General features: G+C 41.9%; 3 protein-coding genes across 5 annotated transcripts; 2 read left to right on the top strand and 1 right to left on the bottom strand.

The window, feature by feature from the left end:
- The first annotated feature begins 194 nt into the window (after positions 1-194).
- On the top strand, positions 195-11,622 carry tuft1a (tuftelin 1a). Of its 2 annotated transcripts, none has more exons than XM_051405949.1 (12): positions 195-437; positions 6,140-6,217; positions 7,285-7,386; positions 7,496-7,582; positions 7,850-7,900; positions 8,041-8,127; positions 9,124-9,234; positions 9,366-9,589; positions 9,691-9,796; positions 9,902-9,985; positions 10,222-10,316; positions 10,547-11,622. In XM_051405949.1, exons 1-12 carry the CDS (start codon positions 378-380, stop codon positions 10,617-10,619), a joined length of 1,158 nt encoding a protein of 385 aa, XP_051261909.1. In that variant the 5' UTR covers positions 195-377; the 3' UTR covers positions 10,620-11,622. The 2 variants fall into 2 exon arrangements, with proteins under 2 accessions (XP_051261909.1, XP_051261908.1); XM_051405948.1 differs by lacking the exon at positions 195-437 and adding an exon at positions 5,711-6,001.
- Positions 11,623-11,750: 128 nt separating this feature from the next.
- cunh1orf43 (chromosome unknown C1orf43 homolog) lies at positions 11,751-15,182 on the bottom strand. Its single transcript, XM_051405954.1, has 7 exons — positions 14,897-15,182; positions 13,959-14,060; positions 13,759-13,858; positions 13,524-13,577; positions 13,253-13,419; positions 12,873-12,931; positions 11,751-12,752 (listed from the first exon to the last, which is right to left on the bottom strand). Exons 1-7 carry the CDS (start codon positions 14,957-14,959, stop codon positions 12,533-12,535), a joined length of 765 nt encoding a protein of 254 aa, XP_051261914.1. The 5' UTR covers positions 14,960-15,182; the 3' UTR covers positions 11,751-12,532.
- Positions 15,183-16,077: 895 nt separating this feature from the next.
- si:dkey-92i15.4 (uncharacterized) lies at positions 16,078-24,409 on the top strand. 2 transcript variants are annotated; one of them, XM_051405929.1, is made up of 7 exons: positions 16,078-16,228; positions 18,374-21,302; positions 21,399-21,594; positions 22,400-22,498; positions 22,582-22,831; positions 22,940-23,056; positions 23,807-24,409. In XM_051405929.1, the coding sequence occupies exons 2-7, from the start codon at positions 18,736-18,738 to the stop codon at positions 23,968-23,970; spliced, it is 3,393 nt and encodes a 1,130-aa protein (XP_051261889.1). In that variant the 5' UTR covers positions 16,078-16,228; positions 18,374-18,735; the 3' UTR covers positions 23,971-24,409. The 2 variants fall into 2 exon arrangements, with proteins under 2 accessions (XP_051261889.1, XP_051261888.1); XM_051405928.1 differs by lacking the exon at positions 16,078-16,228 and adding an exon at positions 17,058-17,228.
- Positions 24,410-24,478: the final 69 nt, after the last annotated feature.

A 24,478-nucleotide genomic window follows, 5' to 3' on the forward strand; every position in this document is an offset into this window, starting at 1 on the left:
ATGTAAAGTTTCTGGAGGTTATTGTTCCACTGGTTGCTGTACAGCAGATACCTCTGACCCTCCCCGCACAGCTATTCCCTGTTTCCCCAGTTCCCTATTTGGCTGTTTCGGTCGTTTTGTGGGCGGGTCGGCGGTGTCCTGCTCACTCCCACAATGACGTGATGAGAAAACTCCTTACAATGTGCTGAGAGGAAGAGGAGGAGGAGGGAACAGACACATGAATACACAGGTCTGTGCGCCGGCCTGAAGACTGATAAGAGCAGCAGCTACTGTGGAGAGACACCGGGAAGTTCTTCTAACGGAGGGAGCTCTATAATCTGCGTTATTTATTTATTTATTTGTTTGTGTGTGAACTATTTATTATATTTGTGGCAAAGATGAACGGAGTGACGAGGAGTCTGTGCACGTTTGAGGACATCAGAAATCAAGAACATGGGGTAAGTTACTCGATGTTATTCGCATAATGTGGCACTTTTTTGTGTGTTTGAGGATAAGTAGGTTTGTTTATTGTATGGATGCAGTGTGGTAAAATAAGACATTTATGAATCAACAAGAAAACCAAAAGGGAAATAAATTATTCTCCCTCTACTTTTTTTGGATCTGTTTCTGTCTGATCTTTCTCACTCATATTTTCAGTTCCCCCCCTTTTTTTCTTTTCTTTGGATGACTGAATTAAAGGGCCCCTGTGTGATTTTTTGATTCTGTCACAGATCTTCAGGCTTCATCTGTTCTGAGTGGTGTATTAACTATTAAGTCCCTGGCCTTGTAGTAATTAAAGTATTAGCCCCTACCCCCCTACCCCCCTCTCTTAACTCCCAACACATACACACATAGGCAGCAGCTCAGAATTAGTTCAACTAACATCTGTGCCTGTCACAGGTGCCTCCTGCCCACATCATTTAAGGGCTTACGCTTGCAGTTGTGACAGACAGTGAAGGCGGCTCAGGAAACAAACCCACTATAAGCTTCAGTATGTGCACCACCTGTGCATGTGAAGTTTTATTAAACAGGATTAAACATCACACTTGTTGATTTGCTGCGCGTACTGTGCTGTATAAATGAGTGATCAGCAGCTCGTGTCACGTACAGTAGAACATACAGGAGGTTTTATCTTCTGTCTGTCTGTGGCAGGGGGGGTTTAATCATTTACCTTGGCTGAAAAAGCAAACTGTTAACCTGCACTGAGGTTTATAAGGTTGCGGAGCAACATGACACTTTCCCCTTATCAGCAGCCTCCCGCTGAGTTCAATACCTTGCAGAGAGACAGATGCACTGAGCTCATATCAGATGATATTCTCTAAAGAAGGTCATTACCGTGAACAGTCTCAACTGTTATCGTGTAAAATAAAATCGAACTGGGTGTGATCAGAGCAGAATTCGAGAGCCAGATTTTACATTTATGTCAGTGGTCTAGACTTAAATATCAGTTACTGTTGTGTAACTGTCAAAAAGGTCAGTGTACAAAGGGCAGTGCACTCACACACCTAATAAACTGATGATTTGCGTTGAAGAATGTGTCGTGAAGCAATATATGAAACTCTGTATTTGCTCAGCGTCTGTTTGATCCGTCATACATTACTTTTTTAACATACGACTGATAGCACATTTGCATCAGCCTCAAACAGAACACACATTAATCTTTATCAAAGTCCAATGTAATAGTCAAATAGTCAACCACCTACACTATTTACATATCTGATATGGTTATTCAGGTCAGACTATATAAAGCAGCAGAGCTATTTCACCTCTACACGTAACATTCCATAATGAGCAAGTGCGGGAAGAATGTTAACAAAAAATAACACCATAATTGTTTATCAGGTATACAGGGATACGTGAGGAGAAGGAATGTGCCTGATGTAGCAGAGAAAGGCCTTCAGTGGGTGCTTTGTTGTTTTGTGTGTTTCCTGGAACTGAGATATGATCGAAAAAAAAACAAAACAGAAGGAACATCCAGGCCTGGCTTGGAAACAAAATGTTTATAATAGTGACCAAATGTCTGACTTCTCTGCTGTTATTTGAGCATTATTTGAAATCTGTGGCACCATTTCTCTTCCCTAAAAACCCAGTGTATTGAGAAATGTGTTGTTTTTCTTCCTGTGTGGGGAACTTTTTAAATAATGCCACAGTTATCCCTGCAGACATTTAGTTTCCATGCGTTGTGTGACTTAACACATTCCCTCTGTCTTGCCTCATCCTCTGTCACCATCTCGGTCAGGAGTGTCTGACGTTACTGACTGGGAATGAGCCAAACATGACATATAAATGTATCTATGTAGAAGGATGACTGCAATATGGCAGCACATACCTGGTTTGCACGCAACACAGAGCAGGAAAAAAGGGACGATTATTATTCATAGTAAGATGATTGAGAAATTAGGGTTTTTATTGAATTTGTCCTGATGGCAGCTCACACTTCATGACTAAGATCCACGTTCCCGGACTAGCTAGCACATTCAGACCCTTCACCAACACGTCACCTCACACCTCAGCTAGTCTCTTACCTTCAAAGTTTACTTAACCTTTAGCTTAGCTCTTTAGTTTGTACAGACTGCTGACTGATTTAAGGGCCCAGCCTGACAGACAGGCAGCAATAACCTTCACTTCCCTGGGAACTTAAGCTCGATACTAAAGGATTTCATCCCAAGACTTTATTGTCAATATTGATTAATCTCCTAATTATTTTCTTGATTAATCATTAAGTAAAGCATTTTTTTAAACGTTTTGTTTTGTCCAGCCAACAGTCCAAAAAGGGTATTTTATTAACCATCACGTATAACAAGTTAAGGAGAAAATACATTTTAGAGGCTGAAACCTGCAAAAAAAAAAGAAAAGTTTAAAATATTAGATTAAGAAAATAGTTGCCAATATGTTTTCTCCAATTAATCGACCAATCATTGCAGCTCACTAGTAGTAAATCTACGTGCTTAGTTTGGATATTGAACCTCAGTACTGGTTGAGCAGTGACCAAAATGTGTCTTTACAGTTGCGTGTCGGTAAGTTAAACTTGGCTTGATTGCTTGGATCTTGTTTACCTATTCATTGATCAAATATTTCCTGATCTTAGTCATAACTTTGAAGTTTAGACTGTGTTTTCATTTTCTGTGTACACTGAGAAAACTTTAAACGCGGATGTACCGAGTAGTTTGGCAGGTTATGTAACGGATGGGAATCATTTTAAAAACATGTGTACGTATCCTAATGTCTTATATAAGTAAGGTACTGAAATGTAACGATACCTACAGCACTGGCCCCAGTCGGCACATACCTGCTGCCTCAGAGGTTTATGTAATGCAGTTGGAAGGGAGACAAAAGTGACATCTGTGCAGCAGGTATGGGAAAGGAGTGCATGAGAGGGATAGAGTGATTTTAATGGATGATGAAGCGCGCACACATGCACACAAACTCACACTTGAGGCATTCTTTGTGGAATGCAGTTACTTAACCTGGAGGCACACAAGGATGTTTTAATATGGCCACGATACCTGATGAAATCTGAACAATTTTGTATCCTGTGTGTGTTTTTTTTAAAGTGACACAAAGCTCTAAAGGACATTTTGTTTTTCTGTATATCAGCAACATTCCCAGGTTAGTAGTCACTTCTCAGTTAATTTAACTCGGATGATTTACACGCCTCCTGATGGCAAAGTCCAAAACAAGGCCTCCTCATTCTCTTTAAGCCTTTCAGCCGAGCCGTACCCCATGATCCTTTGTGCCCATTGTCGGTGCAACCAGCAGTGTGGATGCTCTGTGTGTGTGTGTGCTTAGTTTCAGGTTTCTGCCCTGTTATAAAGGTAGTGTGTACTTTGGGTTACTGTGTGTTTCCGTGTGAGAGGCTGTGTGCGTGTGCATGCGTTCGTCACTGACATCCAACTGGTCCTTTTGTCTGTGTTCCAGGGAAGTCTAGTATTACAGGTTGTCTTTGAAGGTGGCATAGGCGGCATTTTTGTGTGTGTGGATGTAATAGAGAAAATTTGGCAGCGAGACGAGTGTGTAAATAGTCCACGGCAGAGCGAGGATTAGCCGAGTCTTTATTTGGTTGTCCAAGAAGGGCCAGAGAAGTTGTATAATGATGCATTCCTTCTTAACAACCCTCTCACTGTTTCTTTCTCTCTTCCTCCTCTCCTTCCCCCCCTAATCACTGTGTCTTTAGAGCATTCAGGTGTCTGTAATCTGAGAGGAAAGCATGTTGAACAAGAAGGGGGTGTTTGGCTTTCATTTCCCTCAGTTTTGTTCGTCGTATTTGGACTCGCCACAGATTTTACGCTATTTCCCTCCGTCTCTCTCTGCTTTTTCCTCCATTACTGTCCTTCCTGAACAGAACCAGATAATCATAAAGGCCTTCTGTGTCTATTGAACACATGGCTTTTCTTCTATAACCTCTCAACGCTTCTTATCAAGGCATTATGCAACACAGCCCAGTTCATTTCCCCTGTCTGGCTCATATCAGCAGATACAGTAGAAGGGCCTTTATTCACTTTTATTGCCACTAATCCGTTCGATTACTTTACAAATTAATCTTTAAAAAAAGAAAGAAAAGACTGACAAACAATAATAATAATAATGTCGTCAAATGTCTCCTTTTATCAAAAACCTTAAGATATTCACTTTCTTATCACATAATACAAAGAAAAGCTGTAAATAATCTTATAATAATGATAATAATAATAGTATTTATTTATTTATTTATTTTTTTACTAAATAGACCTTAACATAAGATTGTTTTGTCAGCTGCCAAAATAATGTCTTTGACAGTCTGAACAGGGCTAACAGTAGCTGGGCCTTTTGTGCTGCTGGCTATTTACCAAAAGAAAACAAAGAAATAAAAGGCTTACTGTACCAAAAGTTAAATAGGGCCCAAAAAAAAGGATACACACCCACTTATGCATAATTGGTTGCATGTGTGTTTGTGTTGATAGTATTTAACCACAAGAGAACATTGCAGACATTTTCTTCTTCGCCTGTTGTGTGTCTCAGAGTTGAGCTGACAGTTGCGAAGTAAGCATGAAAAAATCCAGTGCAATCGCTGCATTTTCCATATGCACACATACGTTTACAGGCTTAATGAATTAACAAATGCCTGAATTTTTATTATTTACTAGCTCGTTATATAACTGGACCATCTCTAAGATGTAATGCAAACACAAAGTAGCATGTTTACAACGGGGAGGCAAACTCATTAAAATATGCAATCATTAAGATCAATTTATACGATTGGAACAGAGCATTACAAGGTGCCGGAGGCCATCAAATTTAGGCTTTTGCGGCCAAATGTTTTCTCCTGGGGTGTACGCCCCCCAGAACCCCTAGCTGTCTACTTTTCCCAGCTGGCTGACTACTCCTTTATAGTTGTGGAACGCCCCAGACACCAGGAGGACAGGAAAATAAATAGAACAAGATGTGTTGCTGGAATTAGTTATATAATGTCTTTGACCCCCCTCCCTCACATCCGCATACTTCCACTCAATCACACACACACACACACACACACACACACACTCACACAAACACTCAGTGGGTACCACTTACTAGGGGGTTCCCTGTACGGGAAGACATACGCCCAGTCACGTCCTGGTCGAGAATTTTCCTGTTAGAGGGACTCTCCTATGACTGAATGAAATAACTGGGAAGGTTTGTATGTTTTTGATTTTTAAAGTGGTTGAGCGTTAAATCTGTGCATCGTTTTGTCTCCTCCCTCTTATAATGTTAACGTGCCAGATTGTTCATGGCTACTGCGAGATTTTGTTGCCATGGAAATGTTCTGTCTTGCTTGACATTACATTTTCTGCCCACTTTCCCAGAAATCCAGCCACTGCTTCCAATTGGCAGCGAGCGTCTGGAGAGTTTCCGCCTTATCCCTCTGACGTCCATAGCACACAATTTAAATGAAACAATCTGTGTCTGTGCAGCTGTGAAAAACTTTTGCTTTCTCTCTGACGCGCGTACCCCCTCTCTCTTACTGGTTACTGCCCCCTCTCTCCCTCCTTCTCTGTTTCATTCAGTGAGTATGACTCAGTCTCTCCTCCTGTTTTTCCCCCGCTCTCCTCCCTCAAAATAGTCCTCAATCAGTCTCTCCATCATATAACGGTCTCTTTGTGGATTCACTTCATCGTCTCCTTTCCTTATTGCCATTTTTCAGGAGGGGTGCAGGCGACTGAGGCTCACACTGCACAACCAGAGCCAGGCAGCTCGGACCACAGAGCAGCACAGGGACAAGGTAAGAACTTCTTGCACCTCATGACTGAGCTTATAATATGGACTACAACACCAGTACAGAGACCAGACCAGAACTGTGCGCTATGGTGGAGAATAGTGATGGAAAGTTACATAGAATAACTTTCATGACTGTTTTAAATGCATGGTTTGGATACTTGGGGGCAAAATATCTGGTTTAGGTTGTTATGCTATTACAATTATTTTGACTTTTCATCTTTAATGGTTTCACCGGGTCGGATTTGTTGCTAGGCATGAGGGAGAACAGTCTGCGATTTCTTTTGATGAGGAAAAAACAAACAGTAGCACTGCTTCCTTTTAGAGGTGAAGGTGCTCATCATTGAGGCCATATTTGGATCTGAAAGTTCAAACCGTTACTCTTCTCAATGATCCTGTGGAATCAGCTCAGAGCTACCGTACATGTATCACGCTACATTCCTACACGCAAACTGCTTGTAAACATGCCATCAGCTTTTTAAATGCGTAGGTTCTCACAGACGTCCTCTCAAAATGTCTCAAGACAACCATTGTTCTACCAAAACCAGTGCCAGAGTTACAGAAAAAAAACGGGACCACCAGAGCAGCAGAGTTGCATAACGTCTCCCCACCTTCTTCGGCGTGTCCCTCCTCTCTCTCTCTGCTCATGGTTTTGACCAAGGCTTCTAAAGAAGCACCAAATGTTTATGGGTTAGTCTCCATAGTGATTATGGCTGAATGTTTCTGCCTCCTGATTATAGACACTTGCAGTCAGTCACACGCACACGGGAATAATTTGCTCAGGACAAGACTGAAATAGAAAGTATATTCTTGATGTATTCAGTTTTGCTTGGAAATAGTTTGATTGCATCATTCATGTCAGACGTTCCTGAATCATGTTTCACTACGACTATTAAGCGGAACTTCTCCTGGCTCTTCTTCCAAATTTTGTGTTGCAATATTTTTCAGAAACAAAGCACAGTGACATCCCTCATGTTTGCTTATGATGGTTGGAAATGTATCACACCCATCCACCCATGCTCATTCAATATGATGTGCGCCACATTGTTAACTCCTCCCCTCTCTAATCTCCAGCCGATTGGACGTGCGTTTGCAGTGGTGCAGCCGGCCAGTGACAGAACAGCTCTGAACCCTGAACCGGTCAAATCTACAGAGGAGCAGGTGGAGGTTATTAAGGTGGGTGCGGCACATTAGCTGGTATTTTTAAAGACATAAATGACATGTGAATGTGTTGGTTTCATGGTCACGTTGGTGTTAAACGCCCACGTCTCTCTCCCTGTTCCAGGTTTATCTGGAGGCCCGCAAACAAGAGCAGCAGAAACACCAGCAGAGCCTGAAGATGTTGTCTGATGAAGTTTCACAGATACAGGAGGTCAGTGTCTGGACAATATCTACCGTGGCTCTCACTGTCTCACTAACGCACAAACACATGCCGACACTACCGCCTCTGAATTATGTAACTATTTGCATATTTCCAGAATGTAAATTCCTCTGCGCTCTCAGCCTGTATCTCTTCCAGACATGTTCTCTTTCTGTTGAGTCATTTAGTAGAGCCTGGTACTAACACATGTTGAAACATTATTTAAAAAAAATATGATAATACCTCAGTAACTCACAATTATGTCTTTATTTCACACAGGTGAGGTATTGCCTGAAGACCCTGAGGGAGCAGATGGCAGCAAAAAACAAGGTAGGTCTATTTTGAGCTGCTATTTTGTTCCTTCACCATTGTTAACCTAACATCCTGTGTGCTTAATGGCCTTTCCTCCATCTTTTCTCATCTCCATCTTTCACACTTTCCTTGCTCACATCCTCCTTTTCTCTCTTCAGCCGCACACAAACGGGTGGAAAGTTAGCGTTCCCTTCAAAAGGAGCACCTCGTCTGCACCCAAGGGGGGAGCTAAATCTGACGGACAGGTGAGCACTTTCTCACGTTGTATACAGTATATGTGAGTCTTTTCAGTATGCTGAAGTAATGCACATATCGAATCTCATAGCCACAGTCAACTGTCTGTGTTGTCTTTTAGACAATGTGTACCAGTGTGTGATACCTGTAAAGCGATCACCTCCCAGAGGCACACAGGTAGAAGGAAGTTAAATAGAGATGTGATATAGAAGAAAAATAAAGGATTAAATGACAGCGAGAGAATAAGAAATGCTTATAGCACCCAGGGGTGTATGAAAATGTGTGAGAGAGCCGTTCCAGCACACATGGTTCCTCTCCCTGCATGTGTTATTGTATTCAGGCCCTCCTCATTGTTCCCAGCATTCCACAGATACCTCTCCTTTAATAGTTTTGTTGCTGTCTTTAAGTCACGGTCTTCTAGCAACCACTACTATCTGTCAGTAATGTTTTGTACGAATACAACAGAGCTGACACCACTTTGTTTGGTTGAATGTTTTTTGCACCAATTATAGCATTAATCTGTGAGTCATGCTATGGCTTACTAACAGAAGTGTTGCTTCAGTGACGCACGCAGACACGCCTGTTTTCTTTTTGACTGCCAAATCTACTGAGCCTGAGCAAAACGAAAACAAGATTTTACATTATATCATCATAAAAGTATCTGCCTATATCTACCGATCTATGTTTTTTTATTTTACAACATTAAAGCAAAGCAGATTTATTGTGACTTTTTGGCGCTGAATAACAGAAAAGACCCTTTAATGTCCAATTGAAAACAGAAAGTGATATAAATTGATTACAAATATGAAATACTTGTTTGCGTAAGTATTCACGGCCCAAGTGAATATTTAACAGATCCGCCTTTGGCAGCAATTACAGCCTTGCACATCTGGACACTGTTTTAACAACAATCACATTCTCCATTGGACTGTAGGATCTGAACTCTGCCACACTGAGGGATTACAGTATCTATTTGCTAATTTAACACTTCCTTCTTTCTCTATTAGGAAGCAGATGAAGAAGCAGAGAGAACCAAGCTGAGGGAGGTCAGCAAGCGCCTATATGCACAGCTCCAGGAAGCAGAAAAGAAACACCAAGAGGAGAAAGAAAGGCTGCAGGTAACAAAAATATACAGAGCTTATTTTTACACTCATCATGACAAATAATGCGTATCGGCTGCACTGAAGCCACATTTTAAACAAAATGAAGTCCTAAAGCGTCCCCTCTTTTTCTCCCCTGTCTCTTCTAGGCTGAGGGCAGCAGGCTGAGGGAACACCTGAACGACCAGGAGGAGAAGTTGAAGACCACAGAGGAAGCCAGCGAGAGAAAAGACATGCGCATAGAAGAGCTCCAGAGGCTGCTGGGGGGGATGGAGCAGGAGAGCGCCAGCCTGCGGGAAACAATCCGCAGCCGCGAGGAGGAACTCCGCGAACTGCGCAAGATCAGAGAGGAGGGCCAGAAAGGGGAGCAGAGGTCAGCTAACACACAGACACAAACAGAATAAATTATTCTTGATCAATCCATGACAATCAAATCATGAGCAGTGTGTTCTAACTCTCTGTGTGGACTTTTAGGGCTGAGCAGTTGGAGAAGGAGGTGGCTATTCTCAAAGAAAAGATCCACCATCTGGATGACATGCTGAAAAGCCAGCAAAGGAAAGTCAGACACATGATTGAACAGGTGAGGCGCACATGTGTGAGACTCTGTAAAGCAAACACATTGTCTCAGTGTTCATATTTGCGCAGCATTCACTCACTGTTTGACTCTGTGTTTGATCATCTGTAGCTCCAGAACTCTCGCATGGTGATCCAGGAGAGGGACCGCGTGATCAAAGAGCTGGAGGAGAAAGTGGCTTTCTTGGAGGCTGAGGTGGGTACTGCTTATTGTCTTCTCCTATAAAAATGATTTTATGGCATTTCAGTGGAATTTAGAAAGAGGGGGCAGCGTTAAATGGACGTGAGGGGGAGGAGAAAGGAATCTCAGCCTTGTTTCTGCAGAGAGAGAGTGAGGAGATGTGAAAGGGAAGGAGGAGATTACTACTGTCTGCTTGGTGGCCACATTAATTGGTATTATGTGACGTGACCCCTGACCTCCTGTGTGTACAGAACCGAGAGATGCACGACCAGATGGACTACTTCCTGGGAGGACAAAGGTCTAATTCCTACCTTTCATCAGAGCGCAACCCGCAGATTGTTTACAGGTAACTTATTTAGCCTTTCTTCATATTTGTCTCACCTTCAAACTTGCAGACATATGTGCCTACAGTCCTACAGAGTTTAGTGAAATTAAAATGTTAAATAAAAATCTCAGCTTGCAAACAAGCACTCAAATATTCACCTACTCTAGTTGTACATCTGCATAAGATGCATATTTGTTTTTATGCTGTTTCAATATAAAAACAACCAATTTCTCTTCCTCTTGTCCCCTCAGTAAACCAATCAAGCCGTCCACCTCATCTAACAAACCACTCCCTTTCATCAAAGTCATCGAGATCAGATCATGAAGCGACGGTGCAGAAGAAAGATACGGTAATTGTGGAGAAACCAAACAGCACCACATCTGATCGCATGAATATTCAGGATGTCAGAGCTGGGCTTCCTGGACTGCAACTACATCTACACTTCCACTAATGCGTTTAAACCACAAACACTCCTGAAGGAAACGGTGTGGTGTTTCACACACGCACTGAGGCTTGCTGTGTGTAATGAATGAGTGTGTATGTCAGCTTTAACATAGATACATTAAGCGTACTTATTCAGATGATGTGACTTTGAAGTTTAACATGTAATACTGCGTACTGTATGCAAGTGTTTCTTCGTCCTGCCCTGTTTTGATCGCTTTTTTAACCTTTGAGTTTATGGCTTTGGCATCATTGTATCAAAACAGAACTGTTGAGCAAAGTGCAAGGATGGCAGACCTTTTGTCAAAATGGGTAATGACACTATGAAGTCCATATACAGTAATGTAGCAAACATAGTTAACTAAGCTAAACGTTTCATGTACAAATCATAAACCAGATGATCTACATCCTGCTTCCTTGTTCTCATTAGTCACCCATCCATGACTCCGTTCACTTTGCTGAGTGAATGGTACGATGCATTAAACGTGTAATTATTGACTGTAGCCTATCGATGCCATGTGATGAAGAGACGTTTTTAAGTAAAAATTTAGTTTTAAAACCCCAAATAACAAACTGTGAGGTTGCAGAAGGAAAAATGACAATGTCAGTGGTGTGCAAATCACTACTGTTTCATAGAAGTGTCATTATTCTGCATATTTTTTGTAAAGCATTTCAGTTCCCTGTCAGTGTAAACAGTCACCTTTTTTTGTATATAATAATAATAATGAATGTGATTTGATGTTTTAATTTCTAACAACTTTCTCCTTTGTATTTATTTATATTAATAAAATCTCTAGACAGATAATGTGATAGTTTTTTTATGAAGTACATTCTGATCTATTATCTGTTTGTGGTTTTCAGAATAAATTACTGAAAATAAATACAATGCTTCTTTTCTGAATGGAATCAGCCTTTCAAGTAGAATACGTTGAAGAGAGCGCCCTCTGCTGGACACAACACACACTAGCAATTGCTGCACTGTTCTGACCCCATGTAAGAAGAACACAACAAATATTTAGACTATGTCACTGTTTTATTTGGATGGCAACTTGTACAATAAGCACCACAGAAAATAAAAATATTCAGGCATAAAAATGCCTCCCTGGGAATCCTGAATACCAAATGAAACACACATTTTGCACATCTGAGGGCCAAAAAAAGAGACTTCCCCTGATGCAATACCTCACATTCAGAATGCATTAATGCACTGAAATACTGTTAAATTACATTGCACTGAAAGAATTGATTAAATCAAAAGAGCAAAATCAATATTCATTAAATCAAGTATGGCTTCTGTAAAAAGAAGATTTAAGGTTAAAGAAACAAACACACAAACGTAAACATTAGTGACATAAACAGTGTGTTTTTCTCAGTGTGAGGCAACCATTAACACTGGTTAACTATTAGCATGTTTAAATACAGTTATTGTAACAAGTCTGCATAGGCTTTTACATTGTGCAATAAATACTGATTGTCTTATGCCATTGCATAGCCCCTTAGCTCTGGTTTTGTTTTGGTCAAATCAACCCTACTTACTATCACTTATTATAGCCAGTTTACGACCCAACCATAGCACTCATACATGCATTAATACAGGATATACGCATAAGCTACACTTAGGTAAAAAGCCCTCTGCCAGTAGTCTGATATGCAATTCACTGTAAACCAGCCGATACATGTTAGTATATGAGGGCAGTGTTTGAATAACTTCACTCTAAACTGTCCATAGGCACTTTAATCACTGGCAGCACTACCTTGTCCTTAACCTTTCTTTTGGGACGGGTGTCACAGATTTTTCAGAACGAACTGTCCAGGGTGTTGTAGTTGTCTTTGAAGTTCTTCAGCTCCAGGAAGTGTCTCGGCCGCTTGCTGCGCTGCTGCATTGAAGACGTGAGGTAGGTGGTTTGGGTGGGGGAGGACGAAGAGCTTGCTGGCTCTGTGGTGCTGGTCAGGTCTTTGGCTGCAGACTGGTGGTACTGGCTCGGAGAGCTGCCGCTGCTGCTTTGGGACTTGACGCTTAAAAACAACGAAGGGAGAAACAGATTGTTCCCAGAGCGTCATTAAAATTCCATGATGGGATTAGCATAAAAGCTAAGCTGTAAGGGAGCACTGTGAGGAAAGGTTGTATTTACTCACACAGAGGCCAGTTCAGTTAGAGCTTCCTGGTATTTCAAAAATTCTGCTTCACCAAAAGCCTACAGACAAAAACAAGAGCCAAAGACAAGACGTCAGTAGAGGCATACTTTACTTACTTCAGATTGTAATCTTCACACACTGCTGTATATTTCTCCTTTAAATGGGAGGAAGTACGTCTTCGTCAGCTTTTCATGCAATCGCAATATACGGAACACAACAGGATGAGCTGTACGGTTAGAGTAATAATCATGCTGATGCGAGCTTAAAGAAACTATATGAATAAATGACATTTAGACAAGGGACTGTGTAGCTCAATATCACAGTACTGTTGTGATGTGTTCTCTGGCACACAAACCCACACAGAGCACAGAGAAACTGACCTCTGCCCCGTGCCGTGCCTTATTGTACCCGTCCAGCACTGTGTCAATGAGGGAGCTTAGGCTGTCTCGGAACATGCAGTGGGAATTTCGTAGCTGTAGAAGCCAGGTCCGAAGTCTTTTACCCGTCACAGCGGTGGGCGTCCCACCCAGTTCACGGAAAGGGAGATCTATTGACGAAAGTAGAGGTGGTATTGTAACAGTGAGGAGCGATTCATAGTCTGTCATGACAACAAAACCAAAATAAGATCAGTGACAGCAAGCAAAAGCTTACCGGTGTCTCTGATGGCATCCAGTGCTCTCATCCTGTACAGGTAGTCATAAGAACCTGCAACACACACACACACACACACTCACACACAAATTCTTCTTCTTCACTGGAATAAAAACTACTTATGTGGATAGTTTCAGGATTGATGTGTGTGTGTGTGTGTGTGTGTGTGTGTGTGTGTGTGTGTGTGTGTGTGTGTGTGTGTGTGTGTGTGTGTGTGTGTGTGTGCTCCTCTAACCAGACTGCTTCAGCCGGTCATCATCTGGACACAGCAGCCGTGGTTCAAAGTGGATTTTCTGAACCTGGCACAGTTTGGCTTCAATTTCTTGTCTCAGCTCCTACAGCACAAACACAAGTACAGGATCACACTTCTGGTTTTTATGGTGTGTGTGTGTGTGTGTGTGTGTGTGTGTGTGTGTGTGTGTGTCTGTGTGTTACCTTAGGAGCATTGTGGCCAAGGGGAACATGTGGTCCTCTCCGAGACTTCATGGCAAATCGCATAATTTGTCTTTTGACAAAGATGAACAGCAAAACAAACACCTAGACGACAACAAGCGTTAGCTTCCACCATGTTTTTTTAGAGCTTGTGAAGTCAACAGGATGCCAGTGGATGATAAAGAACCAATTATTAAACTAAAAACATAATAAAAGAGCAAATATGTATTAGGATAGAAAAAAAAAAATCATATTTAACTTATAACAAACAATTGTATGTTAAATGTCTTTTGTATTATTTAGTTGTTTCCGTTTCTAAAATCTTAAAACAGGGCTCACCTGTCACCACCATACATGTTTTCATTTCTACCTTAATTCATTCTAGGGACACGAGAGAAACCCCAAAACAAGTGAAATATGCTTTCAGCACTTAATCCTCCAAATTTAATATTTTAAACTTCTTCACATAAAACTTTGTGAGCTAGTATATACCACGTAAAAAAGTGCAAATTACAGAGAAGTTAATCCTTTTACACTTTCTCTACTGAATCCCCCACAGATTAACAGTAATAATAATAAATGAGTGGCGGTGAAGCGATCAGCAGCTGTGTTGTGATGACGACCACCTGGGTTAAGTTGTTTAAATAAGAGAAAGTGTTTGTAAAGCCATGTGCATTGAACTCTTATATGAGGGGTGTGTATTATAATGACTGAGCATTCATGGTGTTCTGCGTTATGTAAGTAAGAACAGCATTTTGTGTTTAATGGTAATAATTTAGCCAAATTGGCGCGTTAAAATCATAAGTTTTGCAAATTGAGACATAATAAAAAATAAACCCAAAGCAGTTAAAAAATACTGTGTTACTGTTTATTTGACATCTTGACATTTACACATGAGTCTGACATACATGTTACACAGTCACAAAGTGAACCAGACTCACCAGACTTCCATAGGCCATAACAAGCACCACATTGACGCTTGAGAGAAGAGAGTCACTCCGCATTGTAAATCTGAGCGTTTTCACCAAACTCACTAACAAAAACTGCTAAATGACGATTCAACGTACGTCCGACAGCTGACCTTTGACAGGCACACAGGTTCATTTAAGAGGTCGTTTTAAAAACAAACAAACACGAAGCTCACATTAAACGCATGACATAAAACAATAAGGAACTAGAATAAAGGGAAGTGCTTTTGGTTGCTTCATTTCGCTGCCTGGTTTGTTGACTTCCGCGGTAGTCATGTGACCAGTAAAGCCCGGGGTGACGTCAGGTCTGACGTTACTCTGTCCTCTTCTGCCATCTGCTGTTGAAAATGTCTTCGCAACGACCCCCCCAACAAACAAACAAACAACAATGAGGAAACGCTGCACGGACAGAAAATAATAAAGGCCAGTGAATTCGGTCATTTGTTTGTTTGTTTGTTTGTTTAAGGAGTGACAATGCACATTAATTAACATGAGCAGCTAAGTCCATCCTGTACCATGTGCCAGATTCAGGTTCATTTTCATCTGCCCCTGATGGTATATATATAAAAAAAAACATACAAAAGCACATAAGCACAGACTAATAGTAGCTACAACAGTGATATAACCATATGAGCCCAGACAAAATCACACATAAACACAGATAGTAAACTCCAGATTATGACAGTATATTTGATTGTCCAGTAACCACTGTTTTATAAGGCTGACTACCTACTTTTAGACCATTAAATTGCTAAATTCTCCAATTTTCAAATTCTTGCTGTTTAGTTTTGTGTTGCTTGACACTGAATTGCCTGCAGACTATTTATATCCACCGTGGCCTACTGATTAATACCGTAATCTGCCCTTTCTCACAACTCTTCTGCTGTATCCTACACCCTAAAGAATGAATTTAAAGAACCAGCATGTCTGTGTGAGCAAGACAGTGATTTGCATCCATCGTGCAGAGACACTGTGTGCCATTCTTCTGTCAGGAACAAGGGTGGGTGTTTGTGGAGTTGCACTGGAGCTATTTACCCCTACTCACAGACTTATCTCTGTCCTGAGAAGACCATGCGACCTACCAGCCCAGTCTGTACGGCTAATCATTGATTGGATCATCAGGATGCTAAGATCTTGGCCTGTTTCTGACTTAGGCTCTTCTGACTTCTGACAGTCACTGAGAGACATAAGGACATCCCCTGTTGCTTTGCAACACGATGATTTGGTAACCACAATTTCCTTTGTCTCAACAGTTGCAGGTGCAGAAGCAGTAAGAATATGAGGCTCTACTTGCCTTCCAAAACTGTAAGTACTGCTGTGTTTATTTTATTTCATATATCTCTGTCTGCTTGCTGGTCTACTTGCTCCTCATACATCTATGATTCAAAGGCTGTTTGTTCACCTTCCCACTCTGCAGAATCCAGTTTTCCCACAAACAATACTAATTCTTCTGTGTGGATAAAACTTATCAGCAATCTCAGATACTTTTCTCCTTCAGTCGACATTACAGTCCCACAGATTCTCAACATGTGTGTCTGCAATGGAGCTCTGTTTTGTTGAACATATGTCATACAAGAGGTATACTTTTAACAATATTTATCCCTGCTGGTATTAATAGGTCTACGTGAGCTCTTTGTGGTCTCTGGTCCCAATTAAAGGTGCTCTGTTATTATGTATTTTGATACCTGCTCAGCCCGGATGATTAGATTCAGGATTGCCTGAGGTGGAGTGATACTATAAGCCTGTGTTGGGAAAATGTCATTCTTGTTCTGTTTCTCACCATTACCTGAGCTGTATCTCTTCTCCCTTGAGCTATGAAATACTGGTGTGAGATGGAGTTTGAATATCCTGTAGGGTGTGTATGTAAGTGTGTGTGTGTGTGTGTGTGTGTGTGTGTGTGTGTGTGTGTGTGTGTGTGTGTGTGTGTGTGTGTGTGTGCACTCCTTGTTGAGCCCTTTAGTGGGTGACACATTGAACTGTAGTCAGGAATGCTACCCTGTGAGAAGAGGAAAAGAGGGAGAAAACAACAATGGGAGGGGGAGGAGAGAAAAGGAGAGACTGACAGAGAGAGAGAGAGAGAAAGAGAGAGGAGTAGAGGACAAACCAGTGTGGCAGGTTTGCGTCACTGTACGCAGTCCATCATGCAAAGCTGATGGTAAGAGAGGAAGACAGAGAGAGAGAGAGAGAGAGAGAGAGAGAGAGAGAGAGAGAGGGGAGTTAGGAGCTGATGTCATTGCGGAGCGCTGCCTTCATTATAAACCAGTGTCAACACAGCGGTCTAGTACAGAAGTCACACTTAGAGAAGGTAAGGTGCATTATGGAAGTGAATAACCTAAATAATAAGCTAGTTTGTAATTATGTGAGCAAGTAAATGTGTGTATTTGTTTGTCTTTCTTGTTGCTAAATCGTAGTTTAAAGTAAACTGTGCAGTGTTGCCCCGGTTACCCAGATGGGAGGCTTTGTGACCTAGCAGAACAGGTGTTTCTGTAAACTGACACTCAGACTCACCTGCAGTGGAGAGTTTCCCAGTGCTAGACTTCATAAAATGCTTCATATAATTATACAGGCAGTGCTTATCTTATTCCCTTATCCTGCTGTCGTTACGTGGAGTAAATCAACAGCTTACTGTGTTTGTATTTGTATTTAATGTCAATAGAGATGATTGGATCCTAATAACTTGATTAATGATCAATGATTGGTTTCACTGCCTTACAAACAATGCCTGTTGTGTATGGCTGTGAACTCAGATATCCCTGATGAGCCATTGTCCATCAGTCATGCTATTTTTCTCTCAGCAGGCTATGTAAATCAAAGTGACTTTGTCCTCATCTTTGTTCGTCTTATCTGATCATTTCACCAGAAATTCACTGTTACAATGTGTCAGTCAGTTATTGTCTTTGTTTGACTCAATGAGACCAATACGCGCTGCACAGAGACTGATTGTGACTCTTTAATACATTGTTTTTGCTGAGTGGATTGCTGTTAGGTGAGTTTTTCCAGTTTTTGGTTCAGGTTTAGCTGACGCTGACAGGTAGTCATGAGTATGTTGCTTGTGTAAACAGCCGTTATGATATGTGTGTACAACAGAGTACACTATCTAGAGTCCCACTGTTCTGGGAATGGGCTCATTGAGTCAATGTGAGGAGGGCTGGGACGTTTTTCAAAATAACATAACTGACATAACTGTTTGAAGTGTACTGTAGTGTTGCTGGTTCTCTGGCTCTCAGGATCTGTCTTTCATACTATTGTTTTCCTCTTATCGTTTTCATATCTTCTCCATTCACTGTCCACTTCATGCTTCTCTGTAACAAACTGTTTTCACTGTCCTCAACCACTCTATGGTTCTGTTTGACCATTTCGAGGAGCCAGAGAGACCACAATCCACATATCACAACATTCCAGCCTGGTCCGTTTTAAGGATGGAAGTTTGTTCTTTTTTATTCTTGGCAGGCAATGGGAGCTGTTCGCTGAAGCTGTGCTGTGGAACTGAAGACTCCAAGGGACAGAACGACAAGAAATCAAGGAGAGGAGCCCAGAGAAGTCATCTCTAGACCAGAAAACAGAAAATCATCAAGAGCATCACGGACATATCAAACTTTTGAATGCAGGATTTGTGCAAGGAACTAATTAGAGGACTCTAATTGTGCCCCTGTTTCACTTTTACATACTCTGCAGCGTTCAACAGACTGCTTCCAGATTGCAGTCTAAAGGACAGTTGCTTGGAATCGCTTAAATATCAAGTTCACTCTTCCGTTCTCTTTTTGGGATTTGGCACTTGACAGGTGGTCATTAACTTTGTTTACTCTTAGACAATGGACTTGTCCTTGCTCTCTACTCCAACGAGTGAGTACAACAAGCAGAGGACAGGAGCACGCTTCACTGTCCGCTCAGCTAACTCTCCCTCCTACAATCTCACTCGCAGGCGAGGTGTTAGGAAACCTAAAGGCTTTTTAGAGGAGGGGAGGGAGGGTACTAAAGAAGCTGGAGAAAGAGAGAGGTACTGGAGGAACAGTGGCGCAAATTATATAAATAAGGAGGAGGATCACACTGTCACTGGTTATCAAGCCAGAACTGGGAGTCGTAGCAGTGTCAAAGGTCAGTATGAAGAGAAGGAAACACCAGGCCATATAATGTGTACCAAGCTGAACCAGAATGGCTCGGCAGACAAAACAATCACAGAGTTTAGCACTGACAGAAGTGGAAGCTGTAACCCTGCATATGAAAACCGTGGCAGGACAGATTCAAGGAGATACAACCTGCCAAGTAGAAGTAGGAGTTTAGATTGGAGAACAGGCAAAAGAAGCCCTGATCGGGGCAAAAGGGCTGACATGTCCATGTTGTCAACCAAAAGAGGAGGAGAGATCAGTAAACGGGCTGGAGACTTAGATGAAAGAAGGACAGAAGTGGAAGGCGTGAGGGGCAGAGTGATGTCTTCAGTACAGATCTATAACTCTGCTGGTATAAGTAATGACCTTAAAGAGAGGGGCCCAATGAGTCATATGAGTCAGACTTTGGATAGTGCCAGTAAGGGTCATTCTCTCCCCTCCAGGTTTAGGTCCCAATCTGGGCCTAGATCTGATTTCAGAGTGACAGCTACTTCATTTGGGGCCAAAGGAGGTCAAAGCATATTGGAGCGGATAGAGAAACTCTACGGATCAGCTGGGTTTACTAAAACAGAGGACTGCAGCAAAATTAGGGACGTTTCTACCCCTGTAATGTCCCATCACAAAGAAACAACCTCAGACTTCCACATTTCACCACAGCAGAGGTCATATGAGCGGGCAGCTGGGGGAACCTTCCCCAGGCGGTTCTCATTAGGAGGACTCAGTCCAGTGCAAGGCAGGAAATCATTCACCTGGACTCAAAAAGACAATTCAGATTCTGAGAGTTATCTTTCTCCAGGGACAAACAGGACCATGGAGGGACTGTCAAGGAGACAGTGGCAAGGACACATTCAGGGCAGGTATTCGGAGGAAGGGGGAGCTCACTTGAGTAAAGGGTTAGAGGAAATTGGCACAAGGTCTCTGGATAGAGCGAGGAGCAGGTACACTGTAGCAGCTCAGATAAGATCTGCAAGAGCTGCCGGAGCAATAACTGCACCTCCACCGTCAAACACTTTCTTAGAAGAAGAGAGATCAGTTTGCTTGAGAGGTTCATCTAGATTGAGAGAGGGAAGAGCAAGTGGAAGTAAGGATGCAGAGGAAAAGGGCGAGACTAATGAACAACCAACAAAAGACAAATCTGAATTGAAGAGTAGCAGCACTGATGAAGATGTGTTTGAGTCAAACCTAGAGAAAATCCCAGTGAAAACAATCGAGAGGAAGAAATTCCCAGAGAGGTTGTCAGTCTCCTCTGCAGCTGGTGTGAAAAATAAGATCAATCAGTTTGAGGCTCTGACACAGAGATCCCAGGGTTTGGCTACAGGACAGATCCTGATGCCCAGACGTGCTTTTTCTGTGCCAACACAACTCAGCAAGGCTCATTATGGGGTGAAAAAGAGTGGGTTTAGAGACAAGTGGGAGGGAATGAAAGAGGGAGGGAAAGCAGATGAGAAAACTGAGGAAACAGCAACAGGAGCAGGAAAGAAGCTGGGGTCAGGAAGGTCTTTATCAGTGGACGAGGTTGGACTAAGACCAGAGAGGAAAGAGAGAGAAGGGAATGACTTGGTCGAGAATGAAGAAAAAGAAACAACCAGCAGTACAAATTCTGTTGAAGATTTGGGTAAATATTCCAGACTGAAGAGTACACTGGAAATCCCACTAAATGGAGGAGCACAAAGAGAGCGTAAAAGCTTTTACATTGACGAGACAGATTTCTCCAAAGTAAGCCCTGAGGAGGCAAGCAAGAGACCACCATCCTTGTTTCTGTCCAACTCCAGTGACACTTCCGTTTGTGTGCAGAAAACCTCTATAATTACTTCACCTGTTAGTGATGAAGAGAAGACTCCAACAAACACTCCAAACCACTCACCCTTTCTTTCACGTACAGCACAACCAGAGCCCTCCACTGACAGGGCAGACAGTGAAACTGAAAGCACTTCTGTCTTCACACAAGCAGCTAAAACTCCTGAACGAGATTCCCCACCTCTCCCTCATCCCCCTTTCACTGCATCCCACAGCAACCTCCCCGATCTCATCTCTCCAGATGTCAGTGCAGCCTCTCCATATAGAAAGAAACCAGTGTTGGACATGGATGCTTGGGTAGCTGGCTTGAACACAAAGATTAAGGTCTGGAATGACGATGAAGACGATTATGAAGATGATGATGATGAAAGCACACAGAAGGATGAGGATTCAAACTATGATTCAGACTCTGGAGAGTCCTCGGTGACCATTACTAGTAACATGAGCCAGTCGGACCGCAGGAGTTTCTGTGTCAGGTGGGTACTGTTTATACTTCCATATTGCTGTTGCTGGAGTTATTCCCTTCAACAATTGGACATTTTTTTACCCTCAGAATTCTTTCTTCCTTGTAGTCTTTCAGATCTGTGTAACTTTGCTGGAGTTGACTATGAGTCAGAGAACGACAGCGATGAATGGCAACCTACAGGCCGACGGTCTGCCTCACTGAGCTCTGACATGTCAGCCCTGTCCTGTGTGTCTGTGCTGCCCAGTGAGGAGCTTGACAGGCTGCTGGAGGATGTCAGGAGCCTGGGGGACAGTAACCTACAGGTACAAATAATTGGACATCAGTAACCTTTTACATGCTTTGCTGTGAATTTAAACCAAATTTTTTTCCAGGGCTACAGTTGCACTGGTCATATCAATGGCCCCTTCTTTGCTTGGCATTAACACATATCTGGATATGATTTAACTGCAATTGATTGATTGATTACTGTAGATGTTGCTACGGATTAGGATGAAGGCTATTTGTTACACTAGAAAAAACTCTAAAGGTTCTGCTAAAACAAATAAAATTATTTTAGAAGTAGTTCTTTACAGCTCACAGCTTTTTCTTCTTATATATAATAAACCAAATATAAGCCAAATTGTTCCATGAATACAAACCATAAAATTGGGCAAATACAGTACAAAGGCTGCAGCATGACGTTGGTAAAAAACTGCACACTTCTCAAACTCAAAGCAGAAACATCTTAACCTGATTACCTTAAGTATGTATGTATTATCTCAAAAGACGGAAAATGGCCTCTGATGGTCAGAGGTATAAACAACTGCGTGCAATAAAGAATGAAAAAAATTAATTGGATTCAACAGCTGTACAGCTGTAAAGTTCAGATTCATCTTGGAAACTATTTAAAGTCATCACTCTTTCTTTCACATAGATAAGACTGATTTCCTTAAAACAAGCAAATAGGATCATACAGCCAACAATACACTATTCCTTGGAACCTTTCTTCATATAATTTCCCTCTCTTTCACATATTTCCTGTTCTCAGTTGTGTTTTAAATAAAAATAAAATGTATTACAAATCAAGAGTGTAATTACAACTTCTTTGTCATTCTCTGTACCTTCCAGGACTATAACGATGTGCAGGTTGTGGTTCTCCATAAGGAAGTGGGAGTGGGACTTGGCTTCAGTGTGGCAGGAGGCGTGGACCAGAGCAAGCCAGTCACTGTAAGGAAATACCTGCTTTCTCCTGAAAAGTATCTAAATGCAATGTCTTCAGGCTCTTCGTTTGTCTCTCGATGTCTTCTCAGGTTCACAAGGTGTTTCACTCAGGTGTCGCAGCCCAGGAAGGCTCCATAAGAGAAGGGGACCAGGTATTGTCAATCAATGGCACTGCACTGTGTGACTACGCTCACTGGGAGGCCCTGAGGGTCCTGAGAAGAGCAAAGACTCGGGATTTGGGGGTGGTGGTCCTGAGGAGGGGAGGGATTAGTGGTGCCTGTAAGGGTGGAGCACAGACAAATAATTCTGGACCAACGCAGACTCAGGTCACAGAGACAGGTGAGAAGTCATGCTTTATCAATGTTCTGAAAAGACATCAGTCCTAAATCTGCAGCAGTTGAAACTGAAAGACTTCATCTGTGTTTTCTGATTTTGCTACTCTCTCAGGTCAGCGTGTGTGTGTGTGTTTGGAGAAGAACAGCAGGGATCTGGGCTTCAGCCTGGAGGGAGGTGTAGGCTCCAGTCTGGAGAACAGACCACTCACTGTACAGAAGATCTTCCAGGGTGAGAACTGAAGCTCAGTATTTCAGGACTCCATAAAGAAATGCAGACATTTGAACGGTCATTTGAACTCAAAGAGGTGGACACAAAATACATTAGATGGCCAAAAGCATGTAGACATCCAGACATAGTATCTGGACACCTGAACTTTAAACTCATGTGTGATTGTTGAACATCTCATTCCAAATTTGGGAGCATTAATATAACAGCTATAACAGCATCCACTGTTAGTTTTTCCACAATAATTTGGATCCTGCTCCAATTCAGCCTCAAGAGTATTAGTGAGGTCAGGCATGTGCATTTGGTGATAAGGCCTAGCTTGCTGTTGATGTTCAACTCATCCCAAAGGTGTTGGATGGGATTGTGGTCAAGTCTCACTGCAGGCCATTCAAACTAATTTACTAATGTTTGTGGACCTCACTTTGTGCACAGGATCACAGTCATGTTGTTAAGAAAAACAACACATAATTGTCTGAAAGATCACCGATTAAGATGTTCATTAATTTGGAGCTCAAATCATGAAAAAGTGTCCACGTATATGTGCACATGTCTCTTTTCTATCTCTTCTCAATTAAAGTAAAATCTATAAAGGTTTGTTTATATAGGTTTAACCTAAGAATAACCTTATAGTTAAATAGCATACGCACATTGCATCACCTTTACATCATGACAACTTTCAATTGACCTCTTTTTTTCAGACATGTTCATTAAAGCTATTTATTGAATTTTTTCTTTCCACCGTTTCCCCTTCAGGAGGTCCTGTTGACAAGGTGTGTCCTGGTGATGAGGTCCTAGAGATTGGGGGTGTGAGCATGGTGGGGATGAGACGCCTGGAAGCCTGGACTTTGATCAGAAAACTGCCCCCGGGGTCTGTGGATGTGGTGCTAAGTCGCCCTCTTAAACATCTGGAAACATGAAGATTATTGAGGTGCTTTGCCCACAGTAAAGTTAAGTGACTGATAATGGACAAGAAACTAAAAGCCATCCATAAGAGAGACAGCTTTGTCTGCAGACCCATTTTGGTCTGATGCCATTAAAGCAAATACTTTTTATACCCAAAGCCATAAAGGAAATATAATCTTGGAGACCAGGTCAAAAGTGTGTATTTTTCTTCCCTTTATCTACAAGATTACATCTATTACATCTACCTCAAAGCCTGGGATATTTCTGAACCAGCCATAATTAAAGTGCACTGATGGCTCAAACATTTATCAAGTCAACAAACCTTTGTAACAGATAGTTTGGTAAGCTATAATGTGGCACCTGTGAATGAAAACATGTTGTAATATATTGTGTATAGAAGCTAACTGCATTTAGAGTGTATATTGCTTTTTAATAAATCCTAACTTAAAGTGATACTTCTCATTCTTATGTCCAGCAGAGGGAGATAGCATGATATTATCTTTCTATCACTTCAAAGCACTG

Source organism: Dicentrarchus labrax, unplaced genomic scaffold (assembly GCF_905237075.1).
Source record: "Dicentrarchus labrax unplaced genomic scaffold, dlabrax2021, whole genome shotgun sequence".
Classification (NCBI taxonomy): domain Eukaryota; kingdom Metazoa; phylum Chordata; class Actinopteri; family Moronidae; genus Dicentrarchus; species Dicentrarchus labrax.

Coding starts and splice junctions, on each gene's coding strand:
- tuft1a (XM_051405948.1), top strand. CDS start 5,726: ATGGCTACTGCGAGATTTTGTTGCCATGGAAATGTTCTGTCTTGCTTG. Junction 7,387..7,495: donor AGCAGGTGGAGGTTATTAAG/GTGGGTGCGGCA, acceptor TCCCTGTTCCAG/GTTTATCTGGAGGCCCGCAA. Junction 10,317..10,546: donor AACCCGCAGATTGTTTACAG/GTAACTTATTTA, acceptor TTGTCCCCTCAG/TAAACCAATCAAGCCGTCCA.
- cunh1orf43 (XM_051405954.1), bottom strand. CDS start 14,959: ATGCGGAGTGACTCTCTTCTCTCAAGCGTCAATGTGGTGCTTGTTATG. Junction 13,420..13,523: donor GGATGCCATCAGAGACACCG/GTAAGCTTTTGC, acceptor TTTCGTCAATAG/ATCTCCCTTTCCGTGAACTG. Junction 12,753..12,872: donor CTAACTGAACTGGCCTCTGT/GTGAGTAAATAC, acceptor GTTGTTTTTAAG/CGTCAAGTCCCAAAGCAGCA.
- si:dkey-92i15.4 (XM_051405929.1), top strand. CDS start 18,736: ATGGACTTGTCCTTGCTCTCTACTCCAACGAGTGAGTACAACAAGCAG. Junction 21,303..21,398: donor CGCAGGAGTTTCTGTGTCAG/GTGGGTACTGTT, acceptor TCTTCCTTGTAG/TCTTTCAGATCTGTGTAACT. Junction 22,499..22,581: donor ACCAGAGCAAGCCAGTCACT/GTAAGGAAATAC, acceptor ATGTCTTCTCAG/GTTCACAAGGTGTTTCACTC.